General features: G+C 36.1%; 3 protein-coding genes across 3 annotated transcripts; all 3 read right to left on the bottom strand.

Moving 5' to 3' along the window:
• Nucleotides 1-5,456: 5,456 nt before the first annotated feature.
• LOC143529329 (transcription termination factor MTEF18, mitochondrial-like) lies at nucleotides 5,457-7,576 on the bottom strand. The gene has a single exon (XM_077025147.1). The coding sequence runs from the start codon at nucleotides 7,424-7,426 to the stop codon at nucleotides 5,762-5,764; it is 1,665 nt and encodes a 554-aa protein (XP_076881262.1). The 5' UTR covers nucleotides 7,427-7,576; the 3' UTR covers nucleotides 5,457-5,761.
• Nucleotides 7,577-8,805: 1,229 nt separating this feature from the next.
• On the bottom strand, nucleotides 8,806-11,910 carry LOC143529327 (UBP1-associated protein 2C-like). The gene is made up of 6 exons (XM_077025146.1): nucleotides 11,507-11,910; nucleotides 10,882-11,002; nucleotides 9,675-9,818; nucleotides 9,384-9,577; nucleotides 9,223-9,298; nucleotides 8,806-9,150 (listed from the first exon to the last, which is right to left on the bottom strand). Exons 1-6 carry the CDS (start codon nucleotides 11,656-11,658, stop codon nucleotides 8,899-8,901), a joined length of 939 nt encoding a protein of 312 aa, XP_076881261.1. The 5' UTR covers nucleotides 11,659-11,910; the 3' UTR covers nucleotides 8,806-8,898.
• A 1,447-nt stretch (nucleotides 11,911-13,357) lies between these two features.
• On the bottom strand, nucleotides 13,358-16,276 carry LOC143529326 (UBP1-associated protein 2C-like). The gene is made up of 6 exons (XM_077025145.1): nucleotides 15,951-16,276; nucleotides 15,221-15,341; nucleotides 14,320-14,463; nucleotides 14,054-14,247; nucleotides 13,898-13,973; nucleotides 13,358-13,828 (listed from the first exon to the last, which is right to left on the bottom strand). Exons 1-6 carry the CDS (start codon nucleotides 16,100-16,102, stop codon nucleotides 13,532-13,534), a joined length of 984 nt encoding a protein of 327 aa, XP_076881260.1. The 5' UTR covers nucleotides 16,103-16,276; the 3' UTR covers nucleotides 13,358-13,531.

The following is a 16,276-nucleotide window of genomic DNA, read 5'->3' as shown; positions in this document are numbered from 1 at the left end:
AGCCACCCTCACGTGAGGGGCTGGGTGTATTTGGGGGAAAAAAAGAAAAAAATTGTCCATCACGTTAAGGGTACGCTGATGGGTTTAACCACCAAACTTAACGATGTTAATGAATTCCGGTTTAATTGCAGGTGAAACGAAACCACATGAATGAAAATCATAAATTTAAACTATTGGACTAAACCGTAGATTTGGACAAGTCACATGAATGAAAATGCAGTTTACTCTATTATATATGATATTTAATTGCAAAGAAAAGGATACGCAAATTGCAAAATTCCGAATAAATAGATTAATAAGTATATTTAAACAAACGTATACTTAACTATCATCGCCTAAGTTAAAATTTCATATTTCATGTTACAAATCAGAAATAAAAACTAATTCATCTTATAAAAATTGACCGTTTATGTTCATGAATCGTGCATCTTCCTGTACAAACGTTGTGCAGATGAATATAGAGGTGCACAAATCGGGTTCAACTGGAAAACCCGAACCGGTTCGAAACCGGTTTTTTCACACCGGGTTGTAAAATGGCACCGGTTCCAATCAAGAACCGGTTCGGTTCCCGACTCGAACCGATGCCCAGATATGCTAACTTTTAAGAACCGGGTAGGGTATGAACCGGAACCGGTTTTTACGTAAAAACCGGTTCCACCGGTTTTTTTTGAAATTTAAATATCATAGCCGTTAGGAACCGGTTCCAACGGCTATATAGCCGTTTTTGACCGTTGGAACCGGTTTTTTAACTATAAATAGGTTATTTTTTTACTCTAAATAGCAAGGTTTGTTTGTGTACTTGTTAAACCACTTCCAAACTATAAAACACACTCCAAACCACAATTAATCTTAAACCGACAACAAATGGCAACTAATGATGACGTTGTTATGGTGATCGAAACAACAAGATGCCCCGATGTTTGGGTTCATTATGATTTGTGTCTCATGACCGACTCACATGAGTTGGCACGTTGCAAATATTGCTCAAAGTTTCTTAAAGCAGGGTCCAACTCGACATTACGAAAACATACGAATAAGTATTGTCGAGAGAAAAGAAGTTTGGAAGCTAAAAAAACGGAAGTGGGAGAGTCGTCCGGCTCTACAACCAAAAAATAAGTATTCCCGGATTAAAACGACGGACTTTGTTTTTTATGTTTTAGTTGTTATGTCTAGTATCGTTTATGTTTTAATAATGTTTGTAATAGTTATTTTTTAAATAAATAAAATGTTCGTCGTTATTAAAAAAGTAACAAAAATTAATCATGAGTAACAAAAGTAATTATAATAAAACAAATCAAAACTAAATATTAGTTGAACAAGTTACAAATAATTTTACCAAAACAAATAATTACAACTCTTCTTCGTCTTCATTCTCGTCTTCACCCTCGTCTTCGTTATCGGAAGAAACCCCGTCCTCCGCCTCCTCATCATGAATATGACGCTCTATTGGTATTTCGTCTTCAAAGTTCGCCTTGTGTTGTACACGATCCACCGCATCCAAATGGTCCTTTAGGCAAATGCAAACCTCTAGAGACTCAGGAGTTAGTTTTGTTCTTCGCATAGATAACACCCACCCACTAAGAGAAAAAACCGATTCGGAAGCAACCGTTGAGGCTTGTACGGCAAGCAAATCACGAGCCATGGCGGATAGAATGGGAAATTCGTTTTGTTTACCTTTCCACCAAGCCAACAAATCAATATTGCGAATTTCGTCGACCGTTGCGCCCTCAACATAGTTTGCTCCACTATATCGACCAAGTTCGCTACTTGGTGTGTTTCCTCTTTGCCTCTTAGATGCCGATTCACGAATCCCATTCATCAAGTTTATAAGTGGGTCATTGCACGGCCTACTAGTTGTTTTTTTCACAAAAGACGATCTCGTGCTTGGACCATACATTTGAAAATAATGGTCATAAATGTCTTGAAGGTTTTTGTTGAACTTGTCCTTCGCTTCCGTCGACAACTTCGGGTCAATCTCGTGCATACCTAAGTTGTCGAATATTTCCTAAATCGTTGTTTCAACCCCATTAACATTCCAATAGGGGTTTAATGCGGCGGCACAAGTAAAGACCGGCGGTATGTTTTCAAAATATTTTATGAACTTTTCTTTCATCACCGCAACAATATTTTCGAAGAGTTTGTTCTTCTCCGCAAAGCTTTTAAAAACACAAGACATATAGTACAATTCTTGCAAAACCCAACAACTAGTAGGGTAATAGACTCCCGATAATTTTGTTGTTGACTTTTTGAACACGTCAAGATACTCCAACAAATAACCGAATTGGACCCAAACACTTTCCGGAAACATATCGGCCTCGCGTTCTTCAACAAGATTGTTATGAAAAGCTTGTAAAGTTTGGCGTTGGGCAAAAGCACACTTTAACATATGACAAGTTGAGTTCCAACGGGTTGGAACGTCCCAATTCGGCCCCAAATACTTTCTTTCAACCGACTTGCAATAGTTCTTATATTCAAGATGTCTTCTTTTACCACTTTTGAAGACATCTTGTAACATAAGTCTAAAGTATTTTAAATCATCACAAATGTTTTCATTGTCAAGACCTATTTGAACAACCAAGTTGATGATATGTGCAACACATCGGACATGAAAAAAATCCCCGAAACAAGGTGGTGAATATTTAATGATAAATTTTTCAGCCGCCTTAGTATTGTTTGAAGCGTTGTCAAACGAAATCGAAAATATTTTATTTCTCAAGTTGTAAGTCGTTATAACTTCATCAAGTAATTCAAACAATTTTTCGGCGGTATGTGGGAAAGGGAAGTTTTCAAAAGCGATGGTGCGTTTCATCAATTGCCATGTCACCGGATCAACCCAATGAGCGGTGACACATATGTATGATTCGGGCAACCCGTGTGGTGCCGACCAAACATCGGTAGTTAAACTAACCATGGCTTCTAAAGAATGAAAAGACTCGATTAACTCTTTTTTAGCACACTCCCACAACCTGATACAATGACGTCTTAAGGTAGTACGACTTACATGTGTGTATCTCGGTTGTAGAGTTTCGCGAATCAACGACGTCAACTCCGGGTCATCAAAGTGGTTAAACGGCAAACCTCGTTGAATAACGAACTTTACCATTCTATCTTGAACTTGAGTCGTGTTGTAACGAAATAGTGTACCATCTTTACCCAAGTCAATTTGATCGGTCGCGCCAATCCTTTTCAACGCCTTGCAATATGGCTTCTCGATGTGCTTTCTCAAAGTAGAGTTGGAATCGTGCTTTAATATTGAACCACATAGTTTGCAACGAGCCTTTTGATAACCTTCGTTATCCACAATCAAATCCCAATTATTCCATATGTCTTGGTTGCGGTTATGGTTGACTACCGTAACAACCCTTGGGTCCTCCGTAACAGGAACGGGGGCAACAAAAACACTCTTCTTAGCCTTCTTGTTAGTTTTTTTGATGGGTGCCATAATAATATTTAGTTGGATGGTCGGGTAACGAAACGAGTTTGCTAAAGGAGTAGTATTTTAGTTTGTTTTTGAGTTTGGTGGTGAAATTAGTGGTGGAAAACAAGTTATATATAGGTTTGGGCATCAAAAACCGGTTCCAACGGCTATATTACCGTTGGAACCGGTTCCAACGGATCTATTGTCTCTCGAAAACCGGTTCCAACGGCTAATTGGTGGCTAAAAAACCGGTTCCAACGGCTATATTACCGTTGGAACCGGTTCCAACGGCTACTTTGACTTTTGTTTGACTCTTCAAAAAAAACCCGCCGGAACCGGTTTTTCCGGGTACGAACCGAACCGGTTACAATTAAGAACCGGGTTGGAACTGATACTAACATACAAATATGAGAACCGGGTACGATTTTCGGGTACAAAAATACCCAAACCGGGTATTGTACCAACCGGGTTGGAACTGGAACCGGTTCCGGTTCGGTTCCACCAGTTAGGTTCCGGAACCGGTTTTCTTGTGCACGTCTAGATGAATAGATGATCAAATATTTATGGTTAAAAATTAATAAAATATCATTAATAGGTCTCATGACTTAAACCAATTATCCTACAAAAATAGAGAAGTGTCCATAAATTACATATATTAAAAAGCAATCGATTTGATAGAATTATTTGTAAATCACGGTGTCACGTGAGCATCATTGGAGACGCTCTTAGGGGTGCAAACGAACCGAGTCCCTCGCAAGTTACTCAAGCTCGGATCGATAAAAAAAATCTAAACAAACCGAGCCCGAGCCTCAAATAAGGCTCGTTTAGTTATCAAGCCCGAGCTCAAACAATGTACGTGAAGCTTGTTTTGGCTTCTCGAGTCTTAACAAGCCTTGTGTATTTTCAAGTTTTACCTCTTTTTGGATTTTACATTGCATTACCGACCTAAAGCCAAGCTCTGGCTCGTATAAGGTTTCTCTCCAAAAATATATAAATAATTAAAAACATATATAAAATTAATAAATAAATAATAAACGTTTTTATCTTGAAAAACCAACTCATGGGCCGAGCTCAAACTTTAGAAAAAGAGCTTAAAACAAGTCAAGCTTAGTCTCAGCTCAGCTCAGCCCGGCTCGTCTACGCGGTTAAAGTTCTTTTGGTTAAGAAAACATTAGAAAGAAAGAAGTTTACTGAAACACGGTTTTGTTCCTGCCCATGATAACGTGTTGGTGGGCCAGCCCGGTTCAAATTCAAAAAGCCCCCATTTCCCACCTGTCGGAGAAACTTCACTTTTCCTAAACTACCCCTCACTTTCATATAAACTCATACTTAGTGTCAAGGGTAATTTTGTCTTTTCGTTTAATATGAGCCCACTGATTAATGGCTTCTAGCTGTGATCTGAAGACATATTCGTTGTTTGTTTATAGAAAACATAGCATAAATGGTCCTTGAAGTTATGTGTATATACAATATACACCCTTGTAGATTTCAAAATTACATCCAGACCCTCTAAAATCCAATATTAAAAGTAGGGGGTGTATATGAGCCGAGCCCAAACTCGACTAGGCTTGAGCTAAGCCTGTGAACATTTTTTTCACGCTCGAACTCGGTTTGTTTATTACTGAATAATTCATATACAATTTCAATTATTTTATATGTTGAGGAAAACCAAAAAGGGCCTAAGCTTGGCTCGAGCTGGTGTGAATTACCTTATACGAGCAAAAGTCGAGCTTGGCTATGCAATTTGAATTTAGTTAATATATATAAGTTCAAAAGAGATTAAACTTAAAAATGCATAAGGTTCGTTAAAACTCGGTGAACCTAAATGATCTTCCCATACAATAATCGAGCATTCGAGCTCGGGCTCGATAACTAAATGAGCTTTATCTAAGGCTCGGGTAATACTTGTTTTGAACCTTTTATCGATCCAATCTTGAGTAGCTAATTTTTCCTCAATTATATTATTATATATGCTTATAAACAAAAAAGAAGTTTAATGATTTTTAAATAATTAATAAGCTGAACTCAAACTTAAAATATTCAGAACCTGTTTACACTTTACACCAGCTCAGTAACGAATTCAGACTATGCAACTACATCTAGAACAAATAAACAAATACTAACTTTATAAAATAAAATATTAAAAAAACTTATGACCCACATAAAAAACTTGACTTTAACATTAAGTCAAATTTGACTTTCAAAAGTCAAAAGTATACATTTTCTAGTTCATCTACATCTCTACAACCATCAAATCAGAAAACAAACTCAATACACCAAAACTCATTAGTTGCTTCAATTTCAACCATATATTAAACCAAATAATGCAACTTTCTCAGTAATCTAAATAACTTTTTCATCAGGGAAAAATTGTTTCTTAAAATTATCCCAAACAATCAACCCTTCGGGATCGCGCTCTACATAAACTCTTACAAACATTTTATCAGAGGTAGCAAGAACCGTACTTAACGCTAAATTACTATTCACTTTCCCGCGATCCATTAACCAATTAAACATTGCGAATCTAAGTTTAATTTTCTGAATCGACGACCCTAAAAAAGCAGGATATTTAACTAACGATGACACGTCATACCCTAAACCATTTACAAGAAAATCAATCTTCATTTCAAGTACCTCTTTAGTCTGGTTGATAACATGAGGTGCATGCTGGACCATTTCTGCAACATCATCTCGGGTCAAACCTGCGTTGACCAAACAGTCAAACCTCTCTTGAAGCTCCGCTCCACTGCCTCTAAATGCATTCAAAGCTTTGGTCATTTTATCTGAGTTTTCAACGAATCCCAAATTCGATAAAAATCGAATCTTTTCCGGGGAAAACTTGTTTCTTGTTTTTGGTAACAGGGTCACTTTTTTCCAAACAACCCAATTCTTTAACTCTAACGGGTTTTCTTTTAAGATGTCACGAAGACGTTTTTTCCCGGTTTTCAACCCGTTTAACAAACTTTTAACGGTTTTTAGTGTACAAGATCCGAGCACATGCCAGTGGGTACGAATAATATTTGCAATATCATCATCGTCCATCTCAATCTTGACAAGAAAATGACAGCAATTCTTTATGTTTGATTGCAAAGTTTGAATCTTGATTTGTGGGAGTTGCTTAAAACCTGATATTATGTCATCATTGGAAACTCCAAACTTAATCAAGAAAACGAGTAACGAAACAGTCGCATCTCCCGATTTTTCCAAAAGAACATTTGGATTCTTACATAACAACTCTTTTAAATCCGCTTTGCTAAAACCAAACCCCTTAATCAAACACAAAGTTTCAAGAATCTTGTTCCAATTATAAGAATCTTCCTCCAAAACATTCTCCTCAAACCAACTATGCACGATCCCAAGATTCGTCAAAGATTGTAAAACCTTCAAGAAACCGTCATTTACCAAAACATTCGGGCTCGAAATCACAAGTTTTGCAACCCAGGATTGCGTAAAGCCCCTTGCTTGAAGCGACTTAAGTTGTGACAACAAAATCCCATCATCAAATTTAAACGCTTCACGAGCTTCTAAACAAATCTTTCCTATTTTCTTCGGAGATATACCATACTCACATAACACATGATAATTCGACAACAACCGCTGATCATCGGCTAAATACATCATATCACGCGGCAAAAGCGAAGCGTACTCGCTAAAATTCATACCCACGCTCTCGAAAAATGGCTCGAACTCGTTAACCGGGTGGTAACGAAACAATCTTCTTAATGATTGTTTAACATCCTTATTTTCCACACTTTTCACCAACTTTTTAACAAAAGTTGGCGAGTTTCGACTAATGTTTTCGGCATCGGAATACTGCAAGTTTCTTGTGGAGTGAAGATACTCAATCAGAGCATCTTGTGCTTCAATAACATTTTTGTTTTCTTTGGTCAGATCAGTTGACTGAATAATAATATGTGGTTTTCTACCATAGAACCTAGGGTTTTGGGTGAAATTAGTAAAAGCCCATTTGAGATAAGAACAAGTTTGAAGCTTTAAGAGGTTGTTCATGATAAAGATTCAATCTTTATAAAGAATTGATTGTGTATAAAGAGTTTGCTAACCTGAATTGCAGATTGGAAGCTTCAAAGATTCAATTTTGATTAGGGTTTTGTATCGGCCATTTGAGGAGCTCAGGTTTTAGGGTTTATGGAGGAGAGAGTGTATCATATTATTCATGTTAATTTTTTTAATTTCTTTTTATTATTTTTTTAATTGTTTTTAAACGACCAACGAATAACGTCCAGCTACCCAGATAGAGATGCACAAACTGAGTATTTTCAGAGGTCTGGTACGAACCGGTTCCGGGTATAGTCGGATATTTGACTAGTTTTCTCGGGTTTCCGGTAGGGTCGGGTTTTGACGGGGTAAAGGTGGAGCCGGTTCCGTCGGGTCCGGGAGAGAAATCTAATACCAGGTCATACCCGTGAGTCGGGTGCGAGTAGGAACCGATTCAGGATCGGGTATACCAGGTCGGGTCAGAATGGGGTATTATGTGCACCTCTACCCTTGGGGTAATTCAATAGCAAAAGGCAATCTCATACGCTCGCAATCGCAAAACCATCTCCTATTTGGATTATACGAAGGTCCAATGCAGTAAAACCTTTTATTTGTTATGAAACAAATTTTATTAGGTGAATTATATCTAGTTGTGTGTTTATATCCGGTTTAATCCTTTCTTTTAATGAACATTATAGATCGAACTGCTAATACGCGGTTGGGGTAAAACAACAAATCAAAGTGGTTGGGCTTGAGGGCTTGAATTGTTTTTCTTGTTTTTTATTGTTAAAGCTGATGATTTGTATTAAAAATTCAAAAAATTAATATATAAACATGGAAAATGAGAAGGTTAAAAATTTAGTTCGGTTTACATGATTGTTTCTAAGTTCCCAAGACCGATTGAACCGTCAAATTGTAAAAACAGAAACATGAACCGTAAACAAACCGGATAGTCAGTTTTACACTCTATGAGCACCCCTTGATATAACAAATTAAGCTATTACGTCTGACAAAAGTACAAGACCTTGTGTTAATAAGAAATTTATAGTGTTATATGACTCGCACATTTGTTTTTATTGTATTATATGTCCCTTCAAACAATTAGGCATTTTGTTAACAAGTGAAATTAACTTCTAATTTGATTATGTTTAGCAAAATACTTATTGATAAACGAATCTTGGATATTATCTAGAGTTCAAAGAATGGAAAGATATTTTCCTTTTATGTATTTTGTTCTTGATAACTAAGGGAGTCAACTTCTATATATATAACACTACTTGATACCTGTGTTACTTAACTTATAACTAAAAGTCAAACCAAGTCAGCATTCTATTAGACACACAATATAAGTAGCTCAATAATATTTAAGCTATATAAACTAAACTCCACAATCTAATATACCCAGTTTAATAGACATAATAAAGACTCGATTTGCAGGCTAAGGAGCATGTCTAACATGTTGACCCGAGGCAGGGGTCAACAGATCAACCAGGGTTCACCACAGGCGGTGCAGCAGGCGGTCCTGCAGTTTCTTTGCGTGGTGTGTACTGCATGTATGGCATTTGGGGCTGGACCGAGTACTGCAGAGGAGCGGCAGCAAGTGGTGGTTGTCGGTGATGGTAAGTAATGCCAACTGGATAATTGGAACCAGCTATGTGTACAGGAACCATTCTTACTTGTGGCTGCACACCTTTGTTCTTTGAGTTGTCAGCAGGTGTTACTGTAATAATCCTACCCTGCATTTCATCAAATTAAATATCATATTATTATTATTATTATTATTATTATATAAATAAATGAAAACTTACCCATAACATCTTTTGTGGATCACCAATAGCCTTCTTTGCAGCCTCAACAGTCGTGTAAGTAATAAAACCGAAACCACTAACAAAGCATACAAAAAGAGAACGAATTCGCTTTAAAAAAGGGTAACGTGCTGACACGATGAATATACATGTAAAGTATTTACAGTGATTTATTTGATTCTTTGTCATACGCAACAGAACCTTCTTCTATATCACCATGTTTTTGGAAAAACAGAAGCAGCATTTCACTTGTTATTTCAGGGGCCAAACCGCCAATATAAAGCTTTCTTTGTGCTTCATCACTACTACTTGCAGTCCTCACACCTTCACAAGCCAGGCTGCAAACTGTCATTCGGCCCTTCATATATAAAACAAAATATGTTTTTAAGTAAAAAAGTTGATATCAGTATTTGGTTCTAGCATGATAATCACTATATAACATAAGGATTACTTACATCAATCAATTTAGTTGGTGTTTGTAGAGCCTTTCGAGTCGAATAAATATCTTTATATGTGATAAAACCATACCCGCGTGCTCTTCCAGTTGTTTTATCAGTTATAACAACACCCTCCTCAATTTCACCATGTTTAAGAAACGCCTAGATGCAAATATGTAATCATAACAGTTATCAACAATCTATAACACAAGCATCACAAGAAGTGTTGTAAAAATTGGTTCTAGATAGTGATTAATCGGTCAAAGGCAGTCAAAATTGGTCAAAAGTGGTAAAGTTTCGATCAATTAATAACTTATTCATCCGGTCCAATTAATAAGTTAAAAAAACTATACATAAAATTTTGTATATATAGATAGATATAAGTTTGAAAATTACATATAAAATTCTTTGATAAGTTTGAAAGACAATTAATAACTTATTCATCCCGTACAATTAATAAGTTTGAAAGACAATCCGACTTTTTACCGCATTAACTGCATATTTGGATAACCCGGCTCGTTTTACCACGTGTACCAAGAAGCATGAATAGGGTTGTAAACAAACCGAACCAAACCAGACGAGACCTTGTTCTTGTTCGCCTGTTAAGTTTTTTTCGGACAAGCGGAAGGTTCATGAACATTTTATCAAATAAAATTTTGTGTCCGTGTTCGTTTTGAAGGAATGGAGCTTGTTTGTGTTCGTCCGTGTCCGTTCATAAATTTTGTAAACGGACACAAACGAACGTTGCCGGACACTAAAGGACATAAAACAGAAATGAACACAAACGGACATATAAATTGGAGAATAATAGTCACTAAATCAACACAAAATCACCCAAAAATCTATAAATGTACCACATAATTTCCAAAAGAATCTTAATATATTAACCATAAACATAGTTTCATCAAAATAATAATGGTAAAAAATAAATAAATATAAAAAATAAAAATGGTAAATAGTAAATAGTAAATAAACGAACATATATATGAAAACAAACATTAACGAACGTTAAACAACGAGCCTAAACGAACACATTACCGAACGTTCACAACCATAATTGAATGGACACAGCCTCTGTTCGGATTCACTAGTTAAGCTTACGAAACTAAATTCTTTGTTGATGTTCGTTCATTTATAAAATGGACGAACATAAACGAACTTTCCACCGAACGGTTTGTTAGACGTTCGGTTCTCTTACAGCCTAAGCATGAACAAAGAAACTCACAGCAGACAAGCTTTCAGTGGTGGTATTCCATGCCAATCGACAGACAAAAAGCTTTCGATTTGCTACATCCGCGCCTGCAACACTTTTAATTTCTTCAGCGATTGATGGGTATTCGCACCCCCTTCGATTTTAAACATGCAAAGAACCAAATTAACATAAATTGCATAAAAATCACTGCTTTTGGTATTTCTTGTGTTTTATCAACAAACCCTAATTTCCAATTTTCTTGAATCAAGAATCACAATTGGGTATACATTTGGATAAAAAATACTGCTTTTAGGTGTATATTGTGTTTTCTTGAATCAAGAATCACAACTGGGTCTAACATTTTATAAATTGGATAAAAATTACTACTTTTGGGTGTTTTATCTATTCTATAAACAAACCCTAATCTCCTATTTTCTTGAATCAAGAATCACAATTGGGTCTAAAATTTTATAAATTGCATAAAAATTACTGCTTTTAAGTGTTTCTTGTGTTTTATAAACAAACCCTAATTTCCAATTTCTTGAATCAAGAATTTGGGACTAAAACTTTATAATGTGGATAAAAATTACTGCTTTTGGGTGTTTTTTGTGTTCAACAAACAAGCCCTAATTTTTTATCTATAAAATGAGAAACTTACAGCTTTGATAAAAGATCAATGAGTTGAGTTTTGGCAAGTGGGTTTAACAGTGAATGTAATTCCTGTGATGTGTTAATGGCAATTTGGTCATTTTTGATGTTTTGAGAAGTTGATTGATGATAGGTGGTTTTGGAAGGGTGGTATGTGTTCATGTTGTCAAGTTTTGAGGTGTTACAAATGGGAGTGACGTCTTCCTTTTCATCTCAAAACTATGGAAATAAATGTCTTTATCGCCTGACATGTCCCGAAATAACCTTTAATTATTTAATTTCAAAAAAATAAAAGCTTAATATTTGTATCGTGCTCAACGGGATCTAACCGAAGGGCGTGGTGGGTTTCTTGATGAGTTAATTTGGCAAAAATACCAACGTTTACCTCTTTATTGGTTGGATGATCGGTTTCATATTAAGTATATATTATTGCGCCATCAGATTTCTATGTCATATTATGTAATATAATGTAAAGCGCATATTATGTTTTTAAAAATTTTGGGCGGCTGCATTGCCGGTGTAGGGAGTCAAACTATAGCTCGCTGAGATTTTGGAGTACCATAAGCTAGTTCCATGCCTTTTCTTACCACTTATTTTGTTACCTAGAACCTTATATGATTATCGATGTAGTAGGCAAATGAGTTTGAGAAACTTGCCTTACAAGGGTATATTCCATGAGTAACATAATACACATGCTTGTGTTGTATTCCATTAAGGCTATGTGTACTGGGGCGCCGGTTTGGGCGAAATTGGGCGCGATGGGGCGAGAACACCCCCCCCCCCCCCCGGGGCGATGTTTGGGCGAAAAGGGGCGGGGGCGTGAAATAATTGTCGCCGGAAGAGATGAAGTTTTATTATTATTATATTATATGTTAGGCTTGTGTGTGTTGTGTGTGTGTATGTATATGTATATGTATATACTTTGTGTGTGTGATATATATACATGTATATGTATATGTATATATGTTGTGTGTGATATATATATATATATATATATATATGTATATGTATATATGTTGTGTGTGTATATATATGTATATGCAAAATGAATACTAGAAGCAACCCGAACCAACCGAATCACTCATTCCCTCCTTTCGGTCAACACCATGGTTCGCAAAACCAACCGAACGTGAACCTACAATGGAACCCGATGAACCTAAACCAACCGAGCTATCCGTTTCAATTTCCCGACCCGAACCTAAACATGTACGCCAACCGAGCTATATGTTTTTTTTTATATTTTTAGTTATGTATTTTTTTGTATTTCTTTTTAATTTTAATGCATTTTTATTTAATTATTTGAATAAATTGGTTTTTATTTAATTAGTTTAATTATAAAAAAAATAATAAAAAAGACACTGTGAGTCTAACTTGTAGCCCCTACACCATTACACCCAAAAACAAATTCTCCCTTTTGCTGACTGGGCGGCACGTGTCACAATTCACCCCCATTTGTAGCCCCTCCACTACACATAGCCTAACCTCAAATGGACACGTCAGTGAAGATCCATGTACATTCTCGTTGAATAATAGCGGTTAATTGAGGACATTGAGGTCGTTGTTGGAACCTTGATCACTTCTCATGTACCAACCTCGCCATTCCATTGGGTGATTCCTCCAAAAAAAATCCGTCTTTACTTTCAGTTGACGAAATCTTGTGTTACAAGAAATTCCAGTGTTATTTTAATATAAACTCGTGTATTCGTTTAACTATACTATATGCCCCTTCAAGCTCAATCAGGCATTTTGTTTTAACAATTGAAAATGCATTCTAATAATTTGATTTTGTTTAGCAAAAAACTTGTTGATAAATTTTTTCATTAGGTATTTGGTGTTGATAACAAAGAGACTGCAATCTCTCTCTATATAACTGAATACATCACCTAACTAACACAAGTTAACAAAAGACAGAAAGCAACAAACTTATAACTAAAAAGTCAAACCAAGTCAACACTCTATTAGACAAACAAACTAACGATATTCCACAATCTAATCTACCCAGTTTTTAAGACATAATAAAGACTCGATTCACAAACTAGCGAGCATTTCTAAACTTTGACCCGATGCAGAGGTCAACAGACCAACCAGGGTTCAGCATAGGTGGTGCAGCAGACGATCCTGCAGCTTCTGGGCACGGTGTGTACTGAGAGCATGCCATTTGAGGTTGGACCGAGTACCACAGAGGAGCAGCAGCAGGCGGTGGTTGGCAATGGTGGTAAGGAATGCCACCTGGATAACTGTAACCAGCCATGTGTACAGGAGCCATTCCTACTTGTGGCTGCACACCTTTGTTCTTTGAGTTGTAAGCAGGTTTTACTGAAATACTCCTACCCTGCATTTTATCAAATTAATATTCATATTATTATTATTTCAATATATATATAAATAATTGAACACTTACCCACAACATCTTTTGTGGATCAACAATAGCCCGCCTTGCAGCCTTCACAGTCTTGTAGGTAATAAAACCGAAACCCCTGAGAAACAAAAAGATAACGAATTCGCGTTAAGAAAGGGAGAAAGGGTAATATGATGAATAAACATGTCCAGTATTTACCGCGATTTATTTGTTACTCTGTCATATGCAACATAACCTTCTTCTATATCACCATATTTTTTGAAATCCATAAGAAGCATTTCACTTGTAGCTTCAAGGGGCAGACCGCCGATAAAAACCCTTCTTTGTGCTTGATCATCACTACTTTTGGTATTCACACCAGCACAAGCCAGGGTGCAAACTGTCATTTGGCCCTGCATATATCAAAGAAAATATTTTAACAAACAAAGCGAAAGGAGAATAATATTGTGCTTAGTCTAACTTACATCAATCAATTTAGTTGGTGCTTGTAGAGCCTTCCGAGCCGAATCAATATCTTTATATGTGACAAAACCAAACCCGCGTGATTTTCCACTTGCTTTATCAGTTATAACAGCACCCTCCTCGATTTCGCCATGCTTAAGAAACGCCTACATGTTATCATAACCGTTATCAACAATCTACAACAAGGACTGTTCACGAGCTGAGCCGAGCCAGGGCAGCTTGGGCACGAGTTCAAACTTAAACAAGCTAGAATCTCAAGCTCGCGAATCGTAAATTTTTTATTTTTTTTACAAATATTGATATATAGAAGACAATTTTAACATGCACACAATACAAAATTTATAAATTAGTGAAGTTATAACATTATATGTATTAACTTTGTCTTTCTTTTTTAAAGATAGAGTGTTATAATATATGTATTATATTATTTTTCTTTTAATATTTATATATGTTTACATATATTAAACTTGGGGTAAAAATTTAACGAGCAATCGAGCGAGCTACGAGCCGAGCCAACTCTGGCCTGAGCTCGGCTCGTTTACAAATTGAGCCGGCTCGGCTCTTATAGATACGAGCTCTTTTCAAGTGAACTTCACACGAGCCATGAGCCATGAACTTTTTGAGCACCCATATACAACACAAGCATAAGTAGAGTTGGCAACACCAGTTCGTTCACATACAAACGGGTCGATTTGGGAAATGTTTAACGGGTTGAAAGGGTTTAAAACCTCCTAAATCATTTTAAATCATTTTATTCAAAACTTGATCTACTACTAAAAGAGTATAATGTAGTTAATAATATACTGATTCATTATTACAAAATGGACAAAGGATAATTTGAACAACCCAACCCGACCGACCCATTTTGCCACCTGTAACAAGAAGCATGAACAAAGAACTCACAGCACACAAGCCTTCAGTAGTGGTACTCCATGCCAATCGACGGACAAAAAGCCTTCTATTCGCCACGTCAGCACTTGCAACACTTCTTATTTCTTCAGAAATCGAAGGGTTTTCGCATCCGCTTCAATTTCAAGCATGCAAAGAACCAAATTCAGAACATAAATTGCAAAAACAAAAAAAAAAACTGTTTTGGGTGTATCTTCTGTTTTATAAACATAAGTTTCAGTTTCTTAAATCAAGAATCACAATTGGGTCTAACTTTTTATAAATTTGATAAAAATCACTGCTTTTTGGTGTATCTTGGGTTCTATAAACAAACCCTAATTTCCTATTTCTTGAATCAAGAATCACAATCTTGTGTTTTATAAGCGAACCCTAATATCCTATTTCTTGAATCAAGAATCACAATTGGGTCTAGCATTTTATCAATTGCATAAAAATTACTACTTTTGGGTGAATCTTGTGTTTTGTAAACAAACCCTAATTTCCTTTTTGTTAAGAATCACAATTTGGTCACAATTTATAAATAAATTGAATAAAAGGACCACTTTTGGGTGTATCTTGTGTTTTAGAACATAACCCCTAATTTTCAAATTATGCAAAATTGTATAAAAATACTGTTTTCTTTGTTGTATCTTGTGTTTTATAAACAAACCCTAATTTCCTATTTCTTGAATCAAACATCACAATTGGGTCTAACATTTTATTAATTTTATAATAAGAAACTTACAGCTTTGACAGAAGATTGACCAGTTGGGTTTTGGCGAGGGGGTTCAATAGTGAACGTAATTCTTGTGATGCGTTAAGGGTAGTTTGGTCATTTATGGTGTTTCGAGAGGTTGATTGGTGGTATATGGTTTTCGAGGGGTGGTATATGTTCATGTTATCAACTTTGGGGGAGAGGCGTTACAAACGAGCATCGAGTTTTTCTTTCATCTCAAAACTATGGAAATGAACATCCTTTTTATCTCGGTGATCCAGATGTCAATTTTAATTACGTAATTAAAATAAATGAAAAAGTAATGCTAACGTTATCAAGTTTCGGACAGAGGTGTT

This window comes from Bidens hawaiensis, unplaced genomic scaffold, assembly GCF_021521415.1.
Source record: "Bidens hawaiensis isolate Kalapana, Puna unplaced genomic scaffold, B.hawaiensis_p1.1 tig00008535_1, whole genome shotgun sequence".
NCBI classification, from domain to species: domain Eukaryota; kingdom Viridiplantae; phylum Streptophyta; class Magnoliopsida; order Asterales; family Asteraceae; genus Bidens; species Bidens hawaiensis.
This window is presented reverse-complemented; position numbering and strand designations above follow the sequence as displayed.